We start from the raw sequence: 27,697 nt of genomic DNA, 5'->3' as shown, positions 1-27,697 counted from the left end.
CTTGAGTCTTTGAAAGATGGGTGTGGGGGCAGGGAGGACTGAGGATGGAGGCTCCCTGGTGCTGGCTGAGGTCAGGATTTCCTCTTCCAAGGGACCGAGTCATGCGTGTGCCCTGCCACGCCCCAGCTCCCAGCTTAGTCACATATACACACACAGAATTCTTAATACCTCTTTATTCCCAATTTTGTCAGCACTTTATAAAACCAGATCAGAAGCAGAGAGGCCTGAGGGAGCCCCCTTTCCCACCCCCAAGCTCAGCCAAGGTCTGGAAGAGCTGCTGCTCCCTGTGGCGCAGGCTTTGGGGAGTGGAGTTGGGGCAGGGGAAACTGGGAGCTGGGCCAGGCTGGCTGGATCACCCACTCTCCTGCCGAAAGAGGAGCTGGGTCTGGAGCGGGGCAGGAAGCAGGACCAGCCCAGCTGTCCTGAGTCCTGAGGGGCTTGCCCTCTCCTGCTGACACTGCAGGGCTAGGACCCTGGCTGTCCCTAAACTACCCACCCCTATCACCACCACCCCACCCGCTTTCTACATCAGTACCCTAGCCCCACCCTGTCCTCCCTGAATATATACAAATGTACAGAGGGTTCCACTCCTGCTAGGGTGGGCCCCTTTCTCCTCCTCCCTCTTTCCTCCCTCAGCCTTTCTCTCCTCCACAGGGGCCCACGTCCTAGTCTCCAGTTCTCCCTGGTCACCAGCCTGGGGGAGGAGGGTGTGCACAAGAGGAAGCCTTGTGCAAAGCAGCTGGCGCCAGGGTGAGTGAGAGTCCCCACCCTTCCAGTGGGCACCGCCCTCACTCCCTCAGCCTTGGGTACCCCTCTCCCCTGGCCTCCTGTCCCGGGAGCCAGAGTCTACAGTGGGGATCCAGGGAGGAGTCCCAGACTCCTGGGTCCTTTAGGACACAGCACCATCCTAGCAAGCGAAGTCTTCAAAGAGGCTTCCTGGGGGGCCGTGGGGGTGGTGGTGGTTGGGGAGCAGGCTGCTGGCACCCCCGCCTTCAGCACGGCCCCGGCTTGGGCAGGGACTCTGCAAGGTGAAGAGGGAGGGGGACAGGGAGAGATTGAGTGAAGCCCGCAGGCCTCTCACAGCCAGCCTTCCCTTGTCCGTTGGGGGCAGAGGCTCCAGGAACCCCACCCTGGAGGGCTAGTTCAGAGGTTATCGGGGGATTCAGTCCTGGGAGACAGCACTGGCTGCATATTCATCCTCACCTGCTCCTTCAGCTCCTGAAGCCCCAAAGTGGAGATGCCCCCAGTAGAGGTCCGGAGGGGGGTCTTGGGGTGACGCCACGCCCGCTTCAGTCGGTCCCAGGACACCTTGGGGTTCAGGGTAGGGGGACAGCAGTGGACTCAGGAAACTTGCTAGAGGAGAAGGACGGGCCTCACCAGCCCCACCACATAGGACTTGCTGCCCCAGCAAACCCTCACCGGGACACCCCAGCCCTCCTCCCCCATCCCCCTTCTCTTTGCCCCTCCTTGCCCTCAGACCTTCTGGCCAGTCAAGGGAGGAGGGAGGCCTAGTAAAGAACTCTGAGCTTGACTTCCTGCCAGTCCAGGTCTACCAGAAAGCCTGCCGGGCCTCTCTGCTTCTTCCCCAGCCCCTCCTCCTACCCACCAGGCCCCTATCCCTTGCCTCATAGATGTAGTCGAGGATCTCCAGCAATGTGAGGATGCTGGCCCCGATGAACAGTCCCATCTGTCCCCCGAGGTCTCCTGGGGAGCGCGAGAGCAGGGTCAGAGGGAGGAGGCTGGGCTGCTCCATCCCCGTGCAATCGGAGCCAGGCTCACCCAGCAGGGCTGACAGGCCGTACGCTGCTCGCTGCTCCATGGCCTCAGAGGTCAGGGCTTCAAAAAAGACATCAAGAACCAGGAAGTTCTCTCTGCAGAGACAGGAAGCAGGGTATCCCTGAGGGGCCATCGTCTCAAGGAGACAGCTGGTGGGACATCCCAGACCTAGCAGACCCAGATCTGAGGCCCCTGCACGGAGAAGCTGGTGATCACCCCCAGGCTCCCAAAGGCTGTGAGGAGAAGCAGGCCCAGATTCCTGTTAGCTTCATGTTCTGAAGGCTAGCAAAAGGCCTGGGAGAACAAAACAAAACTCCCAGGCCTGCCTTCCCTCCTGCCTTCTCTAAAGCAGCAAATAGCATTCACTTTGCCTCATCCCCGTACCTCTGTAGAACCTTCGTGTGTGTGGGCGTGCGTGCATGCTGAGTGACTTCAGTCATGTCTGACTCTTTGCAACTCTATGGACTATAGCCTGCCAGGCTCCTCTGTCCAAGGGATTCTCCAGGCAAGAATACTAGAATGGGTTGCCGTGGCCTCCTCCAGGGGAATCTTCCTGACCCAGGGATCAAACCTGAGTCTCTTGTGTCTCCTGCATTGGCAGGCAGGTTCTTTACCCCTAACGCCACCTTAGAAGCCCCATAGAACCTTCAGTGGCTCCCTATTACCCTGCAGTCCACTCCATAATTCCTCTTCCAGACTTTCAAGACTGCCCATGATCCGCCGCACTGTACCTTCTTGTCCAAACTGCGCTCTTATCTGCTTCTCTCCACACAGCCTTCTTGATTCTCAGGCGGGTCTCTGCAGCATCCCACACATCTCTAACTGGGATTCCCCCCTCCCTCCTCTTCTCATGGACCCAAACCCGGGGTCCACAGAAGCCCAGCTCATGCCTCCCCTGCTCCCCTTACCCTACCCGCAGTCATCTCTCCTGGGGGCCTAAGAACACTTTCAAACAAGGCCTCATCCACAAACTGTGGCATGAGTTGTAATCATCTCTATCCCCACAGGGCCCAGCGCTGGGCCTGGCACTCAGAGGATGCTCAGCATTTGTAGATTGGCTGCAGGGTACCAGATCCAGGGCTCAGTGGGGCCACCTGTGGGCCACCTGGCTCCTCCCCCATCCCTTCCAGTTCCTCTCCCTCTGCACAGAACTGGACATGCACTGAACAGTTCCCAGGTTGCTGGGGCAGAAAGACACGCAAACAGAGGGTTCTAAAACAGCAGGTTAATGCAACGATAGAGATATGGGAGCATGCTGTGGGAGCTCAGATGAAAGGCATTTGGGCTCTGAAGGGCATCCCTGGAGGCAGAGACAATGGATATGACTTGGGGTGGGCAGAGGTTAGTTAGAAAAAAAACAGATCAAGATCCTGAAAGGTATTCCTGGCAGAACGCTCATTATTAACAAAGCTGCAATCCATTCCTAGCCTCCATCATACACTTAGACCTATTGAGGGTGGTCTCCATTACATACACACACACACACACACACACACACACACACATACCGTATGTAGGTCTCGTTGCGATTGTATTTTCTTGCCAGGTACCGGGCCGAGCCCCTGTTGGGGATCCTGACCATGGAGATCTCTTTCCCGTAGCGGGTCAGGTTGCAGGGAGTAGGACAGAAACACGGGCCTCCGGAGCCCCCACCCAGGGAGTCTGCAACACAGAGGCACCAAGTGCAGTGGGGGAGGGCAGGATCCCCAGAGGCCCACCAGCTGTTGGAAGGAAGCCTCGGGGGCGGTCCTGAGGCAGGCACGCCCACACTGATGGCTGGTTCTGACCAGCTCTGGCACCACCTGGAGGAGACCGGCTTCCGGGTTCAGTTTCAGACCATCCAAGAAAGTGGGCAGACGCAGAACCCCCAGCACATTCCTTCTCCCTCTGCTGCCCAGCCCCCTGGGGCGGAGAGGTCCTCGTGGCTTAGAGGGAGGGCTCAGCCCACCAACCAGAGCTAATCAATCATGTGAGGCCACAGACACACGAGGGGCTTGGAGAGGATGGGTGAGTGGACGGATGAATGAGTAGATGACTGAACGGACAGACAGTGGGCAAGATCCTGTGCTCAGTGTGCTGGGTTTTCTCTGTTCGCCCCTTCAGATCCACTCTCCCCACCTTGCTCTGTCCCAGGAAGCTGACCTCTGCCAAATGCGTCACCTAGACTCCCCGCCCTCTTTGCATCTCTCCTCTCGTGGCCCCAGCTCCCAGCTCCTGTCCATCTCGGACAGTCACAGGTCCCTCTCTGGGTGCCCCTAGTTCTGTGGAGTCTCACCCCTCCTGTGGTCCCCTTATCCCCATTCACATCTGTTTCTTCATGAAACACTCTTCAGTCACCCCTCTGAAGATGAAGTTGTAGGACAGAGAAGGTGTGACTCTGCCCCCAGATCTTAAGCCCGCCCCTGTGGCCAGCATCTGGATTCCTCAGTGAGCTCCTGACCAGTCACTCTGAGTCTAGTCTACCTCCTCTCTTCCTCCTCACCTTTCCATCCTTGCATCTCATCAGAGTCCCCTTTGTAAAAGCAGAAGGCATTCTTGCCTGGCCTTAAGCTGCTGTTGGCTTCCCAGAGCCTCCTCTGCGCACACTGACCTTTCAAGGCCCCAGACTCACGTGTGCCCTCTCTGGCCACATATCTTACCAAGAGCTGCTCCCACTGCCTAGAAGCGTCCCCCTCTTCACCAGCCTGATTCCTCTACATCCTTCAAACCTCAGCTCATACGTCACTTCCTCTGGAAATCCTCCCTTCCTGCCCAGGTGGGGCTGCCTGCCTTTGCTGGGGCCCCACAGAATCGCTGAGGTTCCCCTACCCAAGGACTAACACACTGCATTGTGATGCCCGTCCACACCCCTGCTGGGTAGTAAGCACCACAGAGCAAGCAGGGCTCTTATTCCCATTCTTACCTCTGGCACCAGCGCAGACTGTAAACATCTGTAGAATGAATAAATGAATGAATGAATGAAGTGTGGATCAGGCGAGATCTATGGACAGAAGGGGTTGCCTTACCCACACTGATAGCCAGCAATGCACCTTTCCTCACACCAAGGGAGAAGTCATTTCCCCTTCCCAGAGAGGCAAGTTCATTTGCTGGACCAAGATGAGAAGCCCCGCCCCTCACTCTCAGTTCCGGTTCTCGGCAACCTCCCACCCCGCTGCTTTCACTTACCCAAGTACCACACCTGCAAAGGTCCTCAGACCCCTGGAGGTATGGGATAAGGCTCAGCCCCCAGGAAAACCCCCAGGAAGAGACTGGGAGGGGAGGAGCCAAGGCAGTGAGGAGAAAGGTGGACAGAGAGATGAAGAGGAGTGGGGCGGAGAGGCAGGGTGAGAAGGCAGCACGGACCCAGTGTGTGGTCGGCACACTCGATGTAGATATTTGGCGGGCAGATGGTCTCATTGCCTGAAAGGAGAGAAGATTATTCCTGGAGTCTATGGTTCCATCCACTCTCCACAGCGCACATTCCCAAATATGGGCACACATTTTCATGTGCACACATGTGGGTGTTGTGCATATATGTACATGCACGAATGTGTACGTGTTTGTACATAGAAGCATGGAGATGTATGCGTGCATATACGCATGCAAGCCACGCACGCTTCCATGGACACAACTATGCACATGCATTTACATGCACGTGATGAAGCACGTGCACACAACCCATATACACAAGTACAGATTACACAAGTACATGTGTGCAGAGATACATATGCATATGTGAAAACATGCACAAAATCCCAAACACATACCAGGCACCCTCACGTGGGTAGACACATGCACACGTGTGTCACACACATGTACCTGCCCCCATGCACATGAGCAGTGTTCTGCCCTCAGAGGTTCTGGAGCCTGGCAGGGTGGCACGCAGGGCTGGTGGGGGTGGGGTGCCCACCTGGCATGTGCACCATCCGGCAGTGGCAGCGCTGAAGCACGGCCTCCTTTTCACAGCGCAGCCGGCAGGCAGACACGCTGTAGGCTGAGTAGCCCTGAAGCTCAGGCTCCCTGAGCCCACTCTCCGCTCGGCAGTTGCCCCAGGGCTGGGGCAGGTAAGTCAGCTGAAGAGGCAGGGCACGATGGAGTCACGCATAGAAGTCTTACCCTGCCCCCAGCACCCACAGCCCCAGCAAAGGCTGTGGAAGGGCTGGTGGGATGTGAGCTTCTGGAGGGCAGATCCGGTCAGCCTCCTCTCTGGGCCCAAAGGCCCCACCCCATGGCCAACCCAGGACCCAGTTGGGCATGCTCACCCGCTGTTCCTGGCAGGACACGAAGGTCTGGAAGCCTGGAGACACGCCAAAGCCCAGCTGGTGGATGTAGGGTGGCTCCTCCTGGCTGTGGATCTGCACTCGGATGCCCGCTTCAAACGATGTCTCATCTGCACAGTGGAGATGGGGTCCTTAGGAAACCTTCATTGCAGGCAGAGGACCCCGGCTGGAGCCCCTGTCCCTTTCCCGCCTGTGTACTTGTCTCTCTCCAGATGGGCAGGTACTCCTCCTGCTGAATGTCCAACATGATCTCCAGGCCGCTGCCCATGCCCCCTGCCCGGCTGGGCAGTGAGCTCTGCGGATCCGCGTTGAAGGTATAACACTTTCCATAGCGAGTATAGACCTGGGGTGAGAGAGAGGAGGGGCAGGGTGCAGGATGAAAGACAATCCCTTAAGCTTTGGTGGTCTATAAGGGCCACCAGACCTGCCTGGTCACCCCTGTCCTATATCCCAGCAACCAGCCTACAGCCCAGCTGCTCCCTCAAGTTCCATCTTTTCTACTGGCATCCTCTCTTCAATGATTAGAATGCACCTTCAGCTTAATGGGGCTTCCCTGGTGGCTCAGCCAGTAAGAAATCTGCCCTGGGTCAGGAAGATCCCCTGGAGAAGGAAATTGCAACCCACTCCAGTATATTTGTCTGGTAAATCCTATGCACAGAGGAGCCTGGTGGGCTACAGTCCATGGGGTTGCACAACTGAGTGACCAACACTTTCACTTTTCTTTTCCAGCTTCACGTATCAATAGCAGAACTCTTGATGTTTTCCCAAATCCTGTCCCTGACTCCTTCTCCTCTTCTGAGTAAAGGGCTCCGCTCTCAACCTAGTTTCTAGAGTCAGAATCCCTGAAATCTCCCTCTTCCCTTAAGTTGGTTGCTCAGATACGGAACAGGGGTGACCAGGCATCTAATCCAGCAGCCATCTTGGCAATTCTACTTCCAAAATCTATTTAGAATCCATCCAGTTTCCTTCCATCTCATGTCCCACTTTCACTGTCATCTGCCTCTGGCCATGGCGGCAGGCTCCGAACTAGTGTCCCTGTATCTGCCTTTGCCTCTACCTTCCAAGTCAGACATGATTGAGTGTTGGCGTGTTTAAGGTTTTTTTACCAAGCCATTCACAACATGGTAGCCAGAGTGCTCATTCTAAACTGCAGACATCCAATCAAGTCACTTGCCATCTTAAAACCCAACAACCACTTCCCATTCCCCAGAGAATAAAGCCAAGTTCCCTCCTTGCCTGAAAGTCTCCATGAGAGGTGACCTTTGCCTCTCTCCTGCAAAGAGATCTCCATGACAAATTCAAACTTATGGAGCACCATCTCTCCCAGGGCCTTTGTTCCTGCAGTTCCCTTTCCTGGAATGCTCCCTTCCACCCAGCTGGCACGGCCCAGCTGCTCATCTTTTAAACCTGAGCTTAAGTGTCTCTTCTTCAGATGCACACTCATAGGCCACACCCATGTTCAGTGTCACCCTTCCCTGATCAGTGTGTTTGTGGGTTTGCTCAAACTACTCATCAAGACTTCAGATAACCTTGCTTATCTGTTTGTCTCCCTGAGCAGCGGTCATCATCCCTCACTCGACTTCATGCTACACAGAGGCAGTGAGTGGAGCATCCCCAGTGCAGGGCACAAGAGATGCTTCCAGAAAAGACGACCCGCGCTGAACGAAGCCCATCCCCGGTTTCCTCTGCGGAGAGTTCTCCCATATGGACACCAGATGGCGCTGGCGCCCCGGAGATGGAAGCCGAGGCTCCGGCGGGGACAGAGCTGCGGTTGGGAGTTAGTTGCAAGCGGCTGGGGTTGGGGAGGGGGTTGAGGAAGGGAGGCAGATGGAAGTTCCCCCCTGCCGGGCTCACCCCACAGAGACCAGCCCCCGGGTCAAACCCATCACAGGCAGCACCTTCTCTGGGGGTAAGGAGGTCAGCGCACTCAATCTCTCTCTCTCCCCTTCTCCGCGGGAACATTTTCACTCTGGTGAAAGCTGGGAGGAGAGGCATGAGGAGGCCGTCTGAGGGAAAAGATTCCTAAACGCCTCGCTCCAGGGAAAGGGGAGGGCTGGGTTGAAGACAGTGGGAGTGAAGAGTTCTAGGAACTGGGGGCCTGGGGTGCCCCCGTCTGTGGGGCAGGGTTGTCTCACCCTCCTATCTCTACTAGATAGGATGATCCTGGTAATTCTTCCCTCTCAGACAGTTCTTCTATCACCCAAGCACCCCGCCTCAGATTCTCAAAACAAAAGGACGCAGTAACAAGCACTGTGCAGTTTACAAAACACGGCAACGTCTGCTGCCCCATTGCATCTCCTCGGCCACCCTGGTATCAGGCAGGTTTAATTAGCCTGATGATTACAGATGAGGGAGCCGCAGCTCAGAGAGGTGATGTGAGTTGCCCAAGGTCACACAACTAGTCAGTGGGAGAGGTGGAGCTGACTGAGATAGATGTAGGACTCAGGGGTTCCTACCATCCAGTGCTGGCAACTCCCCTCCCAGCCTACCCCACCCCAAGTCCCAGCCCCTGTCCCGGCCCCATCCAGCTGAAATGAGACTGGAGTCTCAACACTCAACCCCTTTTCTTCCGTTCCGCCGTCCCATTCACTCCACTCCTCTACACCTTCCCTACTCTCTTTGCCATGTCTGCTGCCTCTCGGTTCAGTCCCTCACCTGTCTCTCCCCTCCGCCTTCTGCATCCATGCCAGCTGCTGGGTTCCAGTTGTCATTGACCCTTTCCGCCACACCCCTGCCCCAGCTCCCTGCTGTGTCCATCAGTGGGGCAGGAGTGGGCATGGCAGACAGTCCCAGAGCATTCGCTCTGCCCAGGCACTGCGCTCAGTGCTTCTCACACTCTTTCCAATTCCAGTCGAATCTCACAGCCACCCGACATCCTACAGATGAGGAAACTGAGGTCCCAAGGTTGGCTGATTTGCCAAGGTCTCCAAGAGCAGTGCTTCTTAAACTCTAATCTGCACACCGAGCACCTAGAGGTCTTGTCAAAAGACAGGTTCTGAGTCAGCAAACGTGTATTGGGGAGCAGGACTTGAGATTCTGCATTTCTAACAACCCACTGGTCTGCAGACCACACGGTGGGTCAAAAGTCCCTAGACAAAAGGGCCAGAGTCCAGCAAGACAGCCCAACTCTAGATCTGTGTTTTCACAACATGTCCCCAGAGGGAAGAGAGCTTTGAACAGGGCTGGGGGCAAGATTGCTGGATCCTCAGCAGTGTGGGAAAGGCAGAAGGGGGAGAATATGTGAGCATTTGCCCCAATTCTCAAAGCACTCACCTCCTTCCTATTTTGAGCCAAGCAGATGCTGGAATCAGCTTTTGCTGCTGCAGCCATTTTTCAGTGTGGGTTCCAGTGGGGCAGCTAAACAAGGTACCGGGCTGCATGGGGACCCTGGTAGGGAGCTGCTCACACGTGCCCCGCAGCGTGCAGCGACTGACCCTGACCCCTGGGCACTGTCATGATCTCTTCTTTGGGACCGTGGACTCCTTGAGGCTGGGAGCCCCAGGCCCCAGGCTGGGATACCATCTTGGTATCCCCATTGCCTGCTAAGTAGCTTCAGTTGTATGTGACTCTTTGTGACCCATGGACTGTAGCCTACCAGCCTCCTCCTCCATCCATGGGATCCTTCAGGCAAGAACACTAGAGTGGGTTGCCATGCCCTCCTCCAGGGGATCTTCCTGACCCAGAGATCGAACCTGTGTCTCTCAAGTCTGAACCTGGGTGGGGCCAGAGCCGCCTCCCTACCTGATCCTTCCACCACACACACACACACACACACACACACACAGACTGCATGACACTGAGACTACCCTTGTGCAGGGCAGAGCCAACTGGGAAGGCTTTGGCTCCAATGGCTTCAGATGGGGGTGGCTACCTGGTATCTCTGCCCTCGAGGCGATTGTGCAGAGAGAAGGTGACAAAGGAAGATGGGTGGAAGGACTCTGGGTCTGATGGACAATGCTCTGCAGGGAGTGGACAGGCCAGACTGGCAGGGCCAGGCCACCTGCACCGCCTGGGTCAGGCCCCACTGCTGGGCAGAGCAGAGCGTTGCCCTGGAGACGGTCCCTGGGCCAGGCAGGCAGCAGCGGGTAGAGCTGCCGGCTCCTAAGTGGCAGAACCCTGGTGGCCGCACAGTCCACAGACTCTTCCATGGAGACGGCACGGCCGCTCAGCCACAAGCTCCCACTGGCTGTCCACCGTGCTCTCCCCAAGGACTGGCCCCAGAGGAGGGTCAGTGCGCAGGAGTTGAGGCTCCAGAGTCCGGCCACGGAAAGAGGCATGTCCTGGGCCAGGATGTACCCTGATGGACTGACGGGCTATTTCCAGATCTGCCACCACTAGCCTCAGCCTCTCAGGCTGTTCCCATCCCAGCAACACCTCCTTCTCCCGCCTGGTGCTCCCTCTTCTCAGCCCTCCCTTGCTGTCTGCCCTCATTCCTAGGTCTGCCCCCCCACCGCACCCCCCCCAACCCCGGACGTGGGCGGAGCCCCTCTGGGCCGGGCTGGACAGCTTCTTGACAGCACTGTGTCTGCGGCACTGCAGGCAGACCCCTGGACCCCTCCCCCAACTCACTTCCTGCCAGCCCTCTGCCTATCCCTCTCGGACCACCTCCCCTTCAGCATTGGCCTGGGTCTGTCTGCCTCTCTAGCCTCCCCATCCCCTGATCTCAATTTGTCTCTCAAGCCTCTCTGCATCCTCTTGAGTCTTTCTCTGTCCTCAGCATCTAATCAGTTATTCATCTGGCCTGTGTCTCTGCTCCATGCGCTCTGCCCGCCTGTCCATCCCCCAGCCTGGCCTTTTTCCCATTGGCCTGGCTACACCCCCCTCCCCCCGTCCCCTGCCCCCCGCCGCCTCTGTTCTTTTGCCCACTGCATCTCTACCTGTTTGCTTTTCTCCCTGTCTATCCCCTAGACAAGGTATCCAGTGTCTGACTATTGTCTTCCTCCTCTTGATTTTCCTCTGGGCCAAACCACCTCCCTGACCAAGAGTCCCTGCCCAGGCGCACCTCCCTCCTTCTCCCTGCCTGCTTCTCTGGGTCTGCCCCAGATGATGACCAACGACCAGAGACTGGGAGAGACCTGTCCAGAGCGTGCTCCTCTGAGCAACGGCTTCTCTCTCAGCTCCTTGAGTTCCATCTGTCCACAGCTCCGGTTGCCTTGAAAAACTCTCCCTGGCTGGCTGGCTGGTATCTGCCCTCACCCTTTCCCACTCCCTCATCCTCCCTACAATCATGGAGCCCACGGGGTTAACAGGCAATTAGCAAGGCCAGGGCTTAGAGTGGTGGGGGAAAGGGCTCTGGGCCTCCAGGAGATAAGAAGCAGCCAGGAGCAGCTGAGGCTGGGCTAATCCCAGCACTAATCTGCGGCCTGGGCTTTATCTCCAGTGCCTTCTGGGCACCCTGCCTCTGCCAAGGCCTTGGCACCTCCACCCACCCCTCTTTTCCACGGCAGCTTTATCCCTTCAAATTCCATCAGCCCTCCCTTGATCCGGTCCAGCCCCATGCCTCTCACTTCAGCCCCTGGAACGAACTCCCCTTAATCCTATAGTGCCCAGGGGTCCAGGGTAGCCGGTGGAAGGGGTTGTGTTTTCATCTGCCATGGACCATAACTAGCATCCCAGGTCAGATGGCTCTTCAGCCCCAGCTTCACTCAGGGGTAGCCCAAGCATCCAGGTTCAAAGCCTCTTCCTTCTCTGTCCTCACCAGGGAAGACCGTGCCAACTCAAAATGCCTGGGGTGTCTTCACTGGTCAGAACTGGGAAGTCACTCAGTCCAAAGCCTCATTGTACAAAGGCCAAATCTGAAGCCTAGAGATGGCAAGGGACATACCCAAGGGCATACAGAAAAAAGAGGGCACATTCAGAACTAGTACCCAGCCCCCAACCCCCACTGGGCCCCAGCATTGTCCACTAACCTCCTGGAGGTTAGTAGACCCTGGTTCCAGCCCTTGCTCCACCAGTGACAGCTGTGTAACTTGGTTAGTAAAGTGATTTACTGACTTCTTTTGTCCTCAGTTTCCTTATCAGTCGAGTGGGGACAGAAATTCCTGCTCGCCTTATCTCATAGGTTGGTAATAAGTCTCAAAAGAGATGAAGTAGGTGACAGGCATTTGCAAGGTAAAATCACATACATGAGGCCTCAGTATTAGTTATGAGGGTGTTGTGGAGGCCAATAAGATTCAAACTGGGGCAGAGATCGGCCAGCGGATGCGGTGCTGGGAAAGGATCCACATAAGATTCTTAAGGTGGAAAAATGGGTGCACATTTTGAAGTCTAACAGAACAGGGTTCAAATTCTGGCTCTGCCACCAGCCTTGGACAAACAAACTTGGGTGGTGAGTTAACCTCTCTGAGCTTCAGATTACTCTTCTGTAAAAGGGGTAATGGTAATTCCTCCTCCTGAGGTTCACAGTGAGGATCAGAGGTAAGTCCAGAGAGATGTATGCAAGGTGCTCAAGAAAGTGGGGGAGCCCAACTGGGGCAGCCATTTGACCTTGGATCCCTCCGGGGCCCATTCTCACTGGGCACAATGCCCCTTAGTAAAGGCTCTCTCAGCAGTTGTGGGCGAGGATGAAATGTTGTCAAAGCAAAACCCCCAGGCTCTGAGATCTGGCTGTCCTACCAGAGGAGGGTGCAGGCCAGCAGCCCTGAACTGTCTGTGAGATTCGGGTTCAGTCATTTAACCTCTCTGACCCTCCATTTTTCTTCTGTAAAATGGGAATAATAATAGGCATCGTCGGAGGTGTAATGGAAAAGAGAAAATGTATTGAATACATAAATAATAGCGACAGTTAACATTTATTCAGTGCTTACTCTGTGGCAAGCACAGTCCTAAGCCTTTTATATAAATTAACTCCTTGTGTGCATGCATGCTAAGGCATTTCAGTCGTGTCTGACTCTGTGCAACCCTGTCCATGGGGTCGCAAAGGGTCAGACACAACTGAGCGACTGAACTGAGGGACTGTAGGACTGCTGGGCTCCTCTGTCCATGGGATTCTCCAGGCAAGAATACTGGAGTCGGTTGCCATGCCCTCCTCCAGGGGATCTTTCCAACCCAGGGACCTTAATTCTCACAAAAACCCTCTATTGGAGATGTCTTAACATCTCCATTTTACAGGCAAGACAATGGAAGACCGGAGAGGGTAGAGCAAGCCAGAGTCACGTGAGGTAGCAGAGAAGGGGACTGGGTCAGGGGCATGGGACTCTGTGCTCAAGGCCACTGTGTACTGATACACACCTGGCACAGCCCCAAAGACTAGGAGGAGCTCCTGAAGTGGCGGGCGTTCACATCAGGCGTCCTTGTCCTACACTGTTCCTTGAGCCTGTACAGTATGCCTGGCACTGTGCTTGCTGTTGGGGATAATTCAGAGAACAAAATCCCTGGCTTCTGCCCTGGAGGAGTTGGCCGTTTGGCCCCAGAGGCATTTATTCATTCCAAAAGTGTTTGTTGAGCACCAGTGCTGGGAGCCAGGTGTATAACAGTGGAGAACAAAGCACACAAAACCAACAATCCCCGGGACAAGCAAATGTTAGTAGCTGGGATGTGGGCTGTGATAGGGGGACGAATCCAAGTCCTATGACTGTGGAACAGGAATTTAACTTGGGTTGGAGAGTCAAGCTTCCCAGAGCAAGAGCACTAACCCACCCAGGAAGGGCATCTGATCACAGAACAGTCAGACCCAGGGAGCATACCCCATCCCCCTTAAGGGATTCCTAAGGGGCACTAGTAGTAAAGAACCCACCTGCCAATGGAGGAGACATAAGAGATCTCTGGGTCGGGAAGATCCCCTGGAGGCGGACATGGCAACCCACTCCAGTATTCTTGCTTGGAGAATCCCAAGAACAGAGGAGCCTGGCGGGCTACGGTCCACAGGGTCGCAAAGTGTCGGACACAACTGAAGCGACTTAGCACGCACGACCCCCACCCCATAAACCTGCCCCCCTTCCCTACCCCAGGGACCATGACTCAGCACACCCCAGCCCCCAGCCGCCAGGTACTTTTCAAGGCGACTTCTTCTCCAAGGTATAGGTGATTGTGAGTCTAGCAGGAAATGGGCACAATGTTTGTTCAAATGTAAATGCATGAGCAGTGGTGAAGTACGAGACAGTCAAGGCCTTGTGTAGCTGCTGAGCTGGAGCCGGTAGCAGGAGCACGTGAGTCTGTGGGAGAACACGGCGATTTCAGGGAGCGCCGTGTCTCCACGGCGGAGGAGAGAAGGCGGCCCCCGGGGCCCAAGTAAACAGCCGTACCTGTTAGCGACCGCATAGGCCTTAAACCCTAGAAAGCAGTCTTGCATAAGTAAAAGTCGCTCAGTCCCATCAACTGTGTCCCGCCAGGCTCCTCTGTCCCTGGAATTCTCCAGTCAAGAATACTGGAGTGGGTAGCCGTTCGCTTCTCCAGGGGATCGAATCCAGGTCTCCCGGATTGCAGGAGGATTTTTTTTTTTTTTTTAGAGTCTGAGCTACCAGGGAAGCCCCAGTCTTGCAGGCAGGAATATTTTTAATTTGTAACGAAGTCCTTCCCTGATGTTCCAGCCTTCGATGCAAAGTTAGTAGTTAAAAAGAGTTTGCTTGCACAGTGAATCGCACCCGTAGCCCGGCGGGAGTTCAGGAGCCGGGAACGAGAAGGTGGCAGCGGCAGTGAGACGGTGGATGTGCCATCGCCCCCACTTCGCGGGTGCACCGGAGCATCCAGGCCGGGCCCACGCGCACCCAGAGGGCCGCACCCACCGCCTGGCGCTCCTCGCCGCCTCCCTCGTCCCTCCCGCGGGGTAGGCATCCATCAAGGAGCCGGGGCTCCCTCCCTCCCGTCTCCTTCGGGCTTCTCCGCTCTCCTCCCTGGGTTTGCCTCATTTGCATTCCCCCGGCTCCCGGCTCCTCGGCAAAGTGACCTCCGCACACAGCCGCGCCAAAGGCTTCCACCGCGGAGGGAGACCCCGCCTCCCGCCGCCCTCCTCGGCCGGGGACGGGCGGGGGCCCCAGGCGAGGGCTGCAGAGGGGAAGGCGGGGTGCCCAGGGCCGTGGAGGGACTCCGATGGGATTTGAACCCGCGGCCTCAGATCCTCAGCGGGGCGAGAGTGGGACATGGAGGTAGCACAGGCCGGCGAAGCTGTGCCCCCGAAATGGAACCCCTGCTGGGAACCCGGGCTCCCCGACACCCCCGTTTGCTTGCGCTGCATCCCCACTGGAGAGGAGCCAGCCCTCTACGGGGCCATCGCCCGAGTGTCCCCTGCCCTTCCGGGGGCCTCCCCAGCCCCCCAGCCCCGCTCCCCTGGCCGCCGAGCCGCCGCCCCTCCCCCCGTTTGGTATTTACACCTTTCACACATTTGTAAGCTATTATCCTGTCCACGCTTAGTCACCGCTGAGCCAAGCGCCACGGATTTAGCTCCTTTAATCTTTCCTCCTAAATCAATCCTCCATTTCCCCTTAATCATCCCGTGGCTCCTCTCTGAACTCTCTCGCTGCTGCCTCGGCGGCTGCAGCCTCTGCCTGTCTTTCTGGAACTGTTCCCCCTCTGACTCAAAATGGGTGTCCCAAGGGCATAGTGAACATTTGGGGGGTGGGTTGGATTTTCAGTGCTGCCAGCCCCGGCCTGGGGGCTGGGAGCCAGGGAAGAACTGCAGGCACCCCTCCCTTTTCTGGAAAACTGCACTCTGAAGCCTCTGATCTCCACCCCTTGGGGGTCTCTGTCCTCCCACCCCCACTCATGTGGGATGGCTCCAAGACCCTAAGCCTCCTGCGGGATTTACCACCCCCCCACAAAAAAAAAAAAAAAAAACAACTTCTCATGCCTCCTGTCCACGGTTCTGACTGTCCCACCCTCTCCCCGCACTGCTCCAAGGAGGTGGCATTACTGGGAGAGCCTGGAAGGGCAGGGAAACACTGATAACTCAGCCTGAAGCTGCCCTCTCACCCCCCTCCTCCAGGGAGGCTATCCATCTCTCGAGACCACCCTGAGTCTTCACCCCGCCTTCACTCCCCCTCCTCCTCCCGTGGGACTCACTGACTCGGGGCCCCAAACTGAGTAGCCCTGAAGCTCTGCACTCCGAGTGCTCCTTGAAGTCTTCCTGCCTCCCTGCCGCTCCCTCTCCCAAATCCCTGATCTCTTTTGCCCCTAGCCTGGGCTTGGCGGCGGAGTCGGCCCTGCCACCAGCCAGGAGAGGGAACATAAGGGCAGGGGTGGGGGTCCCGGAAGAAGCACAAGTAGGGGAGACAGAGGGAAGACAAGAATGCGGGGGCCATTTCTTCAAATGCTAATCAGCATCTTCCGGCAGTGCCACAAGAAGCTGAGCTGATAATGAGCCCAGCTCGGGGCTGATTCCTGATTAATAAAGAGGCCACCGGGCTGCTGAGTGGGGCCGGGTGGGGCACGGCCCTCCCCTTTGCCCTTGCAGACCAGCCCTGGGTAACAGTAACAGTGCCTGCCCGCGGTGTCTGGGCCACGCCACTTAAATCCCCCCCAGCAACGCCACTAGCCAGTAGGAGGTACCCAGGCTGAGAGCGCCCCCTTCAGGTGGGCCGGAGGGGCAGCAGCCAGTGATGGGGCCCGCCGTGGGGAGGGCAGGCTCACTGAGTTCTGCAGCCCAAGTTGTAGGTAGCTCTTGGGATTATTTTTTTAATCAAGAAATTTTTAATTAAAGTAATCAAGACTCTAGGCTTCTCTGGACAAACTGGAAGACACCCCCCCCCACCCCCAACACTGGGCATCCTGACCCGAGGGCAATAGTCAGGTGAGGCTGAGAAGCTGCTGCTCCCTTCAAGGGTAAGTGCCCTTCCCTTCTCACCCCCCACCCTTCCCTACTGGGTGAAAGGCAGGACCAACCCTGAACTAGATGTTGAGTTAAATGTTCTCCCGGTTCTTGCCTCGGGAGAAGGTGGGGCTGGTGGGCACAGAGGGTGACTGGCAGTGAGGGTCAGAGGTAGCTCATATGGTAGATAGTGGCCTGGACCAGGCTCAGCCGGAACCCTCTCCCCTCCTGAGTCAAGGGGGCGAGGAGAGGTGGCTTCAAGCAAAGTTATGGAGCTGGGATATCTGCGGAGGAGCCCCTGCCACAATCAAGGAGCAGGTGCAGAGACTGTCAGTACTGGCCTGACCATACCAGGGAAGGGGGTACTGGGTTCAGGTGGAAGCTTGGATTGAAGGCAGGAGATGGTGGAGGAGCCTCCAACTGGGGGCTGGGGCAGCCAGAGAGTGATGGAGGGAGACTTGCTGCTCCCTCTGCCTCAGAGCCATCCTGATGGCAGCTGGGTTGGGGCTGGGAGAGGAGGGAAGAGGGCAGGGAGGGGGACTGCCCAGCTGGAAGAGGCCTTGTCTAATTGTGCCTGATTAGTAGAGAGGAAGAGAACAGGGCGAGTGATTAATAGTCACGGCAGTCACCAGCGCGTGGGGGAGGGGTGTTGGGATGGGGAGGGAAGTCTGAGAGTGGATAGAGACAGGGAAGCACGCACAGGTCCCTGGTCACCTGCCCCGCCGGGGGGCTGCCCAGACCCCAAAGGACAAACTGAGATGAGCTGGCCTCCCTCTACCTCCTCAGGGATTCTCCACCTTCCCCGTGCCTCAGTTTTCCAGACAACAGAATGGAAAAGACCAAGGTCACATCCTACACCCGGGAAGTAAGGTGTACCTGCTCACATGGTGAGCAGACACCTCGATGTCCCGAGGCACAGGCCCCATCCTTGGCTCAACCTGGGACCTTAGTAGACGGCCAGACTTCTGATCACAGCCCACCGCCACCACTTCATATCCTGTGACGCCAGTTGGAAAGCCTATCCTCCCCAACCTGGCAGCTTGAACCCCATCCCCACGACCACCTGGAGCCCCACGGTCTGATACCGCAGTCACTGGCCACGCTCGGCTGTTTGAATGGAATGTTGGTCCTCCGTCATGCTAATCACACCGCAGATGCTCCCTGGCCAGTGTGGCTAGCGACGACCACCGTGGACAGCACAGATTCAGGACGTTTCCATCATCACAGAGTGTTCTGTGTGTCAGCATGGATCGTGAGTGTGTGCACTCCTTTGCATGCACACACGTGCCTGAATCTTGGGGAGGGGTGGGGAACATGGGGATGCTATGACAGAGTGGGGGTGCAGGCTCGAGGGTCAGGAGAGGAGCAAGGCTAGGTGATGGAGAGCAGCGAAGATGCCAGCACACGGGTTGGAAAACAGCAGGTGGTGCTGGGAACAGTCAGGTTAAGGAGGGCCAGGAGCTGGGGTGGTGGTGTTTCTAACAGCTGACACTCTGAGTGCACACTACGTGTGTGTGTGCCAAGCAGTGGGCTAAGCCCTTTACAGCCATCTCTTTTGATTATCACAAGCACCCAATTTTTTTTAGGTTCTACTATTGTATTTAACGAATACAGAAGTGGATGCTCACAGCAGCTTTCTGACTTCTCCAAGGCCACACAGCCAAGGTTCGAATCCAGGTGGTCTGGCTCCAGAACCCACACACTTGATTGCTTCACCGTACAATCCCCAGATGAGAGAAGATGCTGAGTTTTAGAGCTGCATTTTACAGCTGAAGAAACGAAGCCTAAGGAGAAAGAGTGATTTCTGCCTTCTAGTAAGTGGGCAGGCTCAGAGCAAGCCGCAGCCAGGGAAAGTATGGATGGGGCTTGGCACACTGGGGTTGGGGAGCTGATGGTGGTAGGAATCAAGGAGGAAGAGAGAGTATATGGGTGGTGATGGAAGGAGGAGGTGGAGGTGGGTGGTATGAGACTGGGTGAGGCGGGGGGCAGGAAAGAGAAGAGATGGGGTGAGCTAGGTGGAGGGGCGTATGGGTGGAGAGGTGGGAGCATCCCCCACCACCCAGGAGCCCTCTCCTCTCTCACCCCTCTCCCCTCCTCCCCAGACCTAGCCCAGCCTGCCTCATCCCTTTTAAGCCTTCCCAGCCCTCTTCAGCAGAGTGCCTCTCCGAACCTTGGCTCTCACTATCCATGTACCTCGTTTGGCAATTAATCCTGGCGCCTCCTGACACTGCTTGCATGGCTGGTTAACTCTTGCATGGTTGGTTAAGCTCTGAAGTCTCCCCGTCCCCGCCCCACCACGAGACTGGAGGCTGCTTGAGGACAGGGACTGGTGACCAGGGCTCCCCCGTTCTTTGTTCTTTGCCCCCACAGCACCTGGCAGGGAGCCTGGCACATAGTAGGTGCTCAGAACTCTGTGTTGATTGAGTGACTGATTGGGAGTTGGTGAGGGGACATTAGGGAGCAGGGGGTGAGAGCGATGGCAGTGGTAACAGAAGCAAGAGCTGCAGCTGAGGGGACTGGGGGAGGGTACATTACCCAGAGTAAAAATAGGCTGGAAAATGTGACATTTATTAACTTGGATTCGGAGGAAAGGTCACAGCAGAGTGGGGAGTGGGAATGAGAAAACGGGGAAGGCAGCAGAAAACACACACCAGCCCCTTACCCACACCCCATCTATCGCTGTCACTGACTGTCTCAGCACTCATGCGCTGGAGGTTCCCATCACTGATCCCTGTACCTGTCTCCCCTCCATGGATCCCAAATCCCCATCGTGGGCTCCACATTCTCACCAGAGTCTACTGTGACCTCAAGTCCCCATCAGAGAGCCTGATGTCTTTGTCTCTCCATACCCCTTCTCCAGTCTTGCCCACACAGCACACCCCCAGTTTCCCCATTGCCATGGATCCTGCCGTCCCAACCATAATGCCAGACCATGCTAAGCTGGCAATAAGGACTCAGCCCTAGAATGCCAGGTCCAGGGAAGAGTTCCACTTGGCACACGGGGGCTGGGGTTTGGGAGACAGGTACAGGACCTAGGCTGGGTCGGGGGCAGATGGGTCCAAGGGACATTCCTCTCCCCGAGTGCTGGCTCTGCTCCTCTGCCCCTCACTGTCCTGCTGCATCCAGAGCAGAAAACCACAATCTTTAGTCCTTTTCTCTCCATCGCAAAGGGCCTATGGGAGATCCACCCTCACCCATGCCTGGCCATGCCCACATTCAAAGGGATTCACCAGCTTTGATCCCGGGACTCCCTGTTCCCATATCCTCCTTCCCTGGAGGCCAGGCAGGAACCTCTGGCCTCCCTCACCTTGCTTCCTCGACCCCATCTCTCCCTCCCCACTGAGGTTTCATCGCTCTTCCCCTTTTCCTTCCACCCCCACACTGGGGCCTGGGACACAAACTCCCACTCAGGGACACAAAGCCCCCATTGATTTCTCCCCCAACAACACCTGCTGACACTGGGCTCTGTCCCTCAACCAACCCGGAGGGGTGGGGATGTCTCAGGAGGAGCCCCTCAGACCCAAGAGGCCACATTCACACACTCCTTAGGGACAATCACTTTGAGAGCAGTGATTTTTCCTGGAAGAAGGGGTGTGTGGTTGGACCACAGGGCTAGTGCTCACCCCCGCCCCATTCCTCTCTCAGCACAATCCTCCTTCTCGTCCCTTCCTCCATTTCTACCCACTGCCCCCACCCCATGGCAGGAGGACCCCGAGGCTGCAGGCTTGGTGGGGGCAGGAACATGGCTGGAGCATATTTCCTGGTGCTACTGAGGCAGTGAGTGAAGGAGACCCTGGGTGGGGGGCCCAGGTCACGACAAGGAAGAGTGCCTCGTTTGGGGCTGGCTTTAAAGCCTGGGCTGGATGGGCACCATGTTGATGCCATGTATTTGCATATGTGCTGGGCACGGTCACAAGAATGAAAACACACGCCCCACGCTCCACACATGCATAATGCCAGGAGTAAACTGGACCAGGGACAGCATCCCAAGCCCTGGGAATACCAGACAGCCTGTGACTGTGGGTGAACGGAGCACCAACAGACAGACAGCATACAAGACACACCTCCCCACACACACACGCCTCACACACCTGGATTATGGGAGGTGTGCATGGGAGGGCAGCTCCACGCCTCCACGTGAGAGTGTGTGTGTGTGTCTGCGTGCATTCACACATATGTGAGACGGAGCAGGGAGGGGCTGAGGTAGCTGGGGTCACAAGATGGGTCGGCATCCAGGGGGTGACCCTGTCCTGGGAAGCTGAGTAAGGGCTGGGCTGTGGGCACGTGGATGAGTAGCTCTGGATGCGTGTGTGGGTGTGCAGGTGTGCACGGGAGCATAGCGACAGGGACGCTGAGTGTGAATGAGAGAGTGTGCAGGAACTATGTCCCCATGCGGTAGGTGTGTGTGTGTGTGTGTGTGTGTGTGTTGCATGCACGTGTGTGCCGGGGGCAGCAGTGAGGGTGAGCCAAGCTCCTGAGAGTGAATGAGTGATTCTCAGTGTAAGAGCTAGAGCCATGCAAGGGAGCAGCAAGAACCAGGAAATGGAGGGAGGGCCTGGGCCGCGGGAGAAGCTGGAGGGGAGCATGAAAGAGGGATGTGTGAGGGAGTTCGTGAAAGGGGGTGTGTGTGAGAGACAGGGACAGCGGGAGACACTGGCACCCAGTGTCCGCGAAGATCGGCTCTATCCAGTCTGCCGGCCGGGTCGGCTCCCCAAGACGCAGCCCCGAGTCCCTCCCTTGCTGGAGCCCCCAGACATGCTCTCCCCATCACCCTTGTTTGGTGGGGTGGGGGGAGGAATCCAGCGACCACAGAAGAAAAGGGGAGTAAGAGAAAAGCAGGGGTCAGTTGGTCTGGCTATGGCCTGGTGCATGCCTTCCGAGCAAGCTGACTGGCTTCCAGGCCCCTGTGAGCCCATCCCAGGACCCCCGGGCCCCCAGACCCTGGCGCTGCGGCAGCCGGAGAGCCCGTGGAGGAGCAGCAGCAGCCGCCGGGTAAGCCCCCAGGAGCGTCCACTGCTCCCTGCTGGGGAGCCCCAAGGGAAACACCAGGCTGGGGGGTGACATGAGGCCAGCCTGTGGTGGCAGAAGGAGGGGAAGCCCTGTCGAGGATGCCCTGCACGCCACCCTCACCCCCACCGCCAGCCTCTGGCCACCCTAGGCTGGCCAGGCTGCCTGACAGGACTCACCACAGAGAAGTTGCTAGCAGAGCAGTGGTGCCCGCTGAAGTTGCAGCTCTTGAGCATGTCGGCGAGCTGGTGGCCGGTGCGGTTGAGGATGTCTACCATGTCGGGCTCCGGGTAGCGCAGGCCGGCAGCACGGTGCCCGTCCCGGTCTTTGGGGGGCAGCCCGGTCAGGTTGGCCAGGTGGAAGATGTCGGCGTCGCTGAGGGCCGAATGCCGGAAGCGGTTGATGTTGCAGAGGGTGACGGCGGGGAAGCCGGCCGCCGGGGCTGGGGCAGCGGGGTCCATCACCACCAGGTGAGGCCGGGTCAGGTAGCCCCGGGCCAGGCTGGCCGCCTGGTACAGGAAGGCAGCCAGAGAGGTGAGGAGAGCCAGTGCCCAGAGGGTTCTCCGCAGTCCATGGGGGCCTGGGCCACAGGCCCGGCCCAGCCCATGCAGAGTGCTGGTGCTGGCGAAGGTGGCTAGGTCCCGGGGGGCTGCTGCCCCTTGAGCGGCCCCCAGGAGGCTCTGCTCATCCCCTGCCTCCTTCTCCTTGGGTTTCGCATCCTCCTCTGCAAATTTGATTTTGCACACAATCTCGATCGGCATCTGTCCCCAGATGCTGGGACCAGCCGGAGCCTTCCTGCCCCTGTCCCTCCCTGGCCAGCAGCCCCCGGTGCCCTCTGGAGTGGCGGCGGTGGCAGCAGCGGCTCTTCTAAACTCAGGGCAAGCGGGGAAGAGGATGGGGACAGGGTGGGGGCCCGAGGTGGGGGAGTCACTCCCACTCCCAGCAGCTCCGCAGCCCTGATGATGCCTCTGCCTCTGCTGCCTCTGCTGCCGCTTGTCTCTCTCCTCGATCGTCTCCTTGTGGCTTCCCTTATCAGCACCAGCACAGCTGTCAGCCCCTGCGTGTGTCCCTGCGAGCGAGCGAGTGAGCGAGGGAGCGAGCGCTGCTCTGCCACGCCGTGCAGCCCCAGCCGCTCCGCTCAGCATGTGCTCCGGAGCCCACCCCGTGCTTAATAATTCAGGACATGTCAACAGCGTTTCACCGGCGGCACGGGCGGCAGGAGCCAGGCCAGGGGAGGGGGGCAGCCCCCAGCCCAGGACAGGGATCTCCGGTCCTTGCCTGGGACCTCGTCGGGAGGCCCCCAAACTCTTGCTACACCCTCGTCACGCATGGGGTCTCCACCTGGCCCCACTCCCAGGCCACCAGGGAAGAGGCTTGTACCCAGAGTCCTTAGCTTATTCTGCCACTTTTCTGGACCACACCCTGAGAAGGGTCAGCCAACTCCATCCCCCCACCTCCTGGCCTCCCTGACTCCTAACACCAGCACCTCCTGACCTCGCTACCCCACTCACAGCACCTTCCAAAGAACTCCTTGGGAAAGCCACTTGTTTGAATGAGGGAGGGGAGGGGAGGGCAGAGAATGGCAGGCAAGACAGACAAGGGGTCAGTGATGGCTCCATTAAGATACTTGACTTCCTTAGAGCTTTGCTCCAGACTTAACATCCACCATGCCCCTGCCCGCTCTCCAGTTTTGGCTGCCCTCTCCCCCACTTCATCTCCATCCCCAAACTCAGTCTCTCCTGTGTCTGGGATAGAGGGCACCCTGGCCAGCATAAGCATCTGTGGCCACTTTGCCTCCCCAAATATTCCCCAAATCCCTTGCAACAGCCAGGCCTGTGGTGGGGGCAGGGAACGTGTTGGGTGGCCAGGCCAGGGAGCAGAGGATGTATAATGTGGGGAGAGGATATGGCATAGAGGTCAGGAAAAGCCCAAATGGGGGGTTTGGAGGGAACCCAGATGTGCTGGGTTTGAATCAGAGGGAATGCAATCCTAAAGAAGCAGGCGCAGGGGGTGCCAGGCAGAGGGGCAGAGGAGCAGAGCGCTGGGGTGGCCATGCCTAGCTGAGGACAGGCAGGATGGGGCCTATGGTGGCTGGCCCAGAAGGGACGATGCCGGGGTACCCCCAGGGTGGGGTGGTCACAGTGAGCTGCCTGTGCCCTGGGAGCGGGGGGCCTTGTGTGAAAGTGAGAGCCCTCATGGGAGAAGAAGCACTTGTCCCCTAGAGGAAAGGGGGCGCTGATTAATCGGGGCGCTAATGAGCAGCAGGGAGAGGAAGCTCAGAGGGGCGGGGAAGGCGGCTCCATCGATCCGAGCCGTGGAACCAGCAGCTGAAAAAAAAAAGTGAGAAGGGAATCGATCTGAGGGAAACGGCAGCAGCCGGGGATTAGAGCCTGAGGTCCACCCGCTGCCCAGCAGCCACCCCTCCCCTGCGGCAGGCCTGCCCTGCCCCGGAAAGGGGCCCGGGGTGGCTCCCCAGGGGGGCAGGGAAGGGCTCTGCACACTCTTGGCTGCAAGCCCAGGTCAGGCCGTGTCCATTGCAGGTCACCCAAGCGTGGAGTACACACACACACACAACCCCAGCCCTGTGTGGCACCCTGCGGGGGTTGGCCCTAGCCTCTCATCAAAGTAGCTTCCTCAGGGGCCCTTGGCTGGGCCAGCTCCTTCACTCTGAGGATCCCAGACTCCTGGGGGCCAGGGGCTTTGTCTGGCCAAGTCCCAGAGGGGACAGGGGTTGGTACTGAGAGCAGCTGCTGAGTTAGCACTCAGAGTCGCCAAGTGACCACCAACAGCCCTCATCGCTGCCTCTGCCATGCTCACCCCTCCCTGTAGACCACTAGACCCTTCCAGCCTTCCTCCCCCACCTCCTTGTCCTCCCCAGCCTCTCTTTCCCCTTTTCTCCTGGTATTGATTTTTCTTTACTGGGTTTTTTTTTTTTTTTTTTAAAGGTGATTTAATTGCTTTTTTAAGGTTACTTCAGTCTGGGGCTCTGCCAAGAAAACGGGGAGCTACCCCCAAGCTCTCCCCCAGCACTGGTTGCCGCCCAGGACTCTGTGTGTGTTACTAAATTGTCCTGTGAACACAGGTTGTGCTCCCCAACATAACTGGCCTCCATTGAGAGCCCAAAGCACACCCTTTTCCTCCTGAGGGTGCGTCAGGAAGCCTTCAGCCTCTAGCAGGAGTGAAGTCGGGTGGTAACCTGGTGTGGGGGGGATAAAGGGGGCAGAGGGCAGAGGGTGGTGAGGGGAGCTCCAGGCCACTGTGAAGTGGAGCAGCAGTGAGCCGCAAGCGCCCCCACCCCTGCCCCCCGACTGCCCCACAGCCAGCTGTCTCCAATTGTTCCCAAGTCCCCACCATCCAGTCTCCCAGATCCCGGGAATATGGCTGTGCTCAGTGGGAGCCCCTCCATGTCCTTCCAGCCCATCCCTTGGTCTTCCCCCCCATCTCTCCAGCCTCCCCTGTCACTCCACCCCATCCCCTTTACACCCCCTTCCCCTCTGGCCCCCCGTCCCTTCTCTCCTCCCTCTCCCCGCTTCCCTGCCTGCCTCCCTCTCTGCCCGGCTGCAGTTGGGTGATAATCTCCCTCATTTAGCCTCCCGGCTGCTTCCCCGGCTCATTGCCCAGCTGGTCCCTGGGGCCCGGCCCAGCTTCTTCCCCACCCCCACCCCCAGCCCTGCGCCCAAGCTCCCCCTTCCCTTTCCCCTGTGCTTCTCCCACCCACTCCCAGGGGACCGGCTGCCCCCTGCAGTGAGCATCAGGGCCAAGTGTGGCTAGCTGGACAGGGGCCGGGTGTAAGCAAGGGGGGAGGGGCTGCCCAGGACTCTGGGGGTGGGAATGTGGGTGCAGGTTGGGGGGGGGAGGAGTTGGGGGGAGGGGGGAGGGCAGGGTCCGGACGTGAAGCCTTAGCCAGTCGTCCTCTGCCCGCCCTCCGCCCTCCCATTGGTCCCACTGCCCAGACTTGTTCCCCAGTCCAGTTCTCCACCCATCCCCACCCAGCTGAAGCAGGCTTCCCGACAGAGAGAGCTCGGTGGATGGACTGAGGCAGCGATTAGATTGGCATCTGTACAGCCTGACCAGCCAGGGCTTGGGAATGGGGGGCGGATAGGTGAGGGAGGGCCGGAGGGTTCTGACTCAGAGCCCCTGGTAGGGGGCATGGAGGTTTTATTTGGGCAAAGTGCTCCGGAAGGTAGACCTGGAGGCCTCTCAGGATCCAGTTTGGGGGTTCCTAGCTATCTTGCCCCTGGCCCCCAGGCCTTGGGTTGCCTCTTCTCCCAGCCGGGACCCCCAAGCTAAGCTGCATTTGCCCCTTACCCCCCCTCTTCGTGGGTCTCACGCTCCCAGCCTGGGTGACATGACCCCCAAACTCCTAGACAGAATGGTCCTAGAGCGAGCCCCGAGCTACCCTCAGCTTCCAGAATACACCCCCTGCCACCCTGCCCAGCCCAGCTGATACCTGTCCCAGGCCTGGCTCTGCTGGGCACCCAGGGCACCAGCCAGTGTGGGACAGACGTGGGTGGGAAAGGGACACGGATCAGGGGGCGGAGGCCGGGACTGGGCCAGTCCTGGCTGGTGAGCGAGCAGCGGTGACAAACGGGCTGTGCGGGGGCCGAGGGGCGGGGGGCGGACGGCGGCTGATTTATCTGGGTTATTTATGCCGCGGACGAGGCAGGAGAAGCGGTTAATGAGAGTCCCAGCGAAGGGGGTGGGGAGGCCCGGACGTGATCTGAGGCAACTGAAGAGGGTTAGCGTCCCGCCACCGGGCCCTGCCCCCACTGGCCACCAGCACTACGCACCCCCTACTCTGTCCGAGGGCCGGGTCAGCCCGGCCTTGACCCCTCTCCTGTGGCTGGCACCGACAGCCCCGCATCCGGTTTGGGGGCCCGCCCAGGTAGAGGCAGTGGGGGCAGTCGGTGACGAGAGGTTGAAGGGACCACGTCTGAGATCGAGGGGGCGGCTGGAGGAACAAGGGGCGGGGGACAGAGAAGGCAGGGCAGAGAGGGAAGAAAGATGCAAAATCTCGGCTGGTCAGAAGCTGACCAAGTCTGAGTCTGTCGCGGGAGGGTTGGGGTGGGGAGAAGCCAATGTGGGGCCGGGTAGGCAGCTGGCAACCTCGGAGCTGAGGCTGGAGAGAGGGCCAAGGGCACCGGCGTTCTATCTGGTGGCAGCCAGGAGTCATCGTAGGGGCCTGAGAGGCAGAGGCAGGCCGGGGTGGGGGGGTGGTCAGAGAGAAGAGAGGACGTGGAAGGAGGAGGAAGAAGATCCAGGGAAGGAGGGGGGAGAGGGCTTTGCAGCAGTGAAAGCTGCTGGGAGCAGATAAGGCGGTACGGCAGCGGGAGGGATTAAAGCTCCGAGGGGCCAGGGCGGGGGCGGGGGCGGGGTGGGGGGAGGCGAGAAGGAGAGGGCTGAGGGCCGGACCCCGGGGCCCAGAAGATGAGTGCGGGAAACTAGGGCTGCGAGGGGGCAGGATTTAACCAGAGACCAGACGTGGTCGTCGCCTGGTTGAGGAGTGGGGAGAGGACGGAGTCTTCCTGCTCATCTCTGCTGAGGTGGGGGACTTTTCCGCCACTGATGGAGCCCCCATACGCTGCTCTCGGGGTAGCAGAGCTGAGTGGAGAGGGGCATTCCTTGGGAGTGGGAGGCTACTGAAGACTGCTGGGGAGGCGGGTGGCAGGGGCCGGCCCTGGGAGCCTCCGAGCTCTGATTAGAACTTGGACTGGACACGAAGCGCCTCCTTGAGGCGGCCAGTGGAAACCGTGTCACAAGGGACCTTGACCACAATCAAGGGTGCCCCGCCAGCCCACCGGGGGATGGAGACTCCCACTTACGTCCAGGGTGGCAAGGACCAGTGTTTCGGAGGGGGGATTTCTCTGTGGGTAAGGGCGTGGGCACGGAGAGGAACAGTGGCTTCTCCCAGCTC

The 27,697-nt window shown here is 58.3% G+C and overlaps 1 protein-coding gene across 2 annotated transcripts; it reads right to left on the bottom strand.

Annotated features, from left to right (window-relative positions):
- Positions 1-158: 158 nt before the first annotated feature.
- ASIC4 (acid sensing ion channel subunit family member 4) lies at positions 159-27,124 on the bottom strand. 2 transcript variants are annotated; one of them, XM_061386104.1, is made up of 10 exons: positions 21,963-27,116; positions 6,234-6,378; positions 6,018-6,145; positions 5,666-5,828; positions 5,119-5,175; positions 3,285-3,438; positions 1,780-1,871; positions 1,625-1,704; positions 1,204-1,308; positions 159-1,021 (listed from the first exon to the last, which is right to left on the bottom strand). In XM_061386104.1, exons 1-10 carry the CDS (start codon positions 22,926-22,928, stop codon positions 908-910), a joined length of 2,004 nt encoding a protein of 667 aa, XP_061242088.1. In that variant the 5' UTR covers positions 22,929-27,116; the 3' UTR covers positions 159-907. The 2 variants fall into 2 exon arrangements, 1 of the variants encoding a protein (XP_061242088.1); XR_009730576.1 differs by lacking the exons at positions 159-1,021; positions 1,204-1,308 and adding an exon at positions 4,679-4,706 and having other exon boundaries at positions 21,963-27,124.
- Positions 27,125-27,697: the final 573 nt, after the last annotated feature.

Source organism: Bos javanicus, chromosome 2 (assembly GCF_032452875.1).
Source record: "Bos javanicus breed banteng chromosome 2, ARS-OSU_banteng_1.0, whole genome shotgun sequence".
In the NCBI taxonomy this organism is placed as follows: Eukaryota; Metazoa; Chordata; class Mammalia; order Artiodactyla; family Bovidae; genus Bos; species Bos javanicus.
Note: the sequence above shows the minus strand (reverse complement) of the source record. Positions and strands in the feature narration are given on the sequence as shown.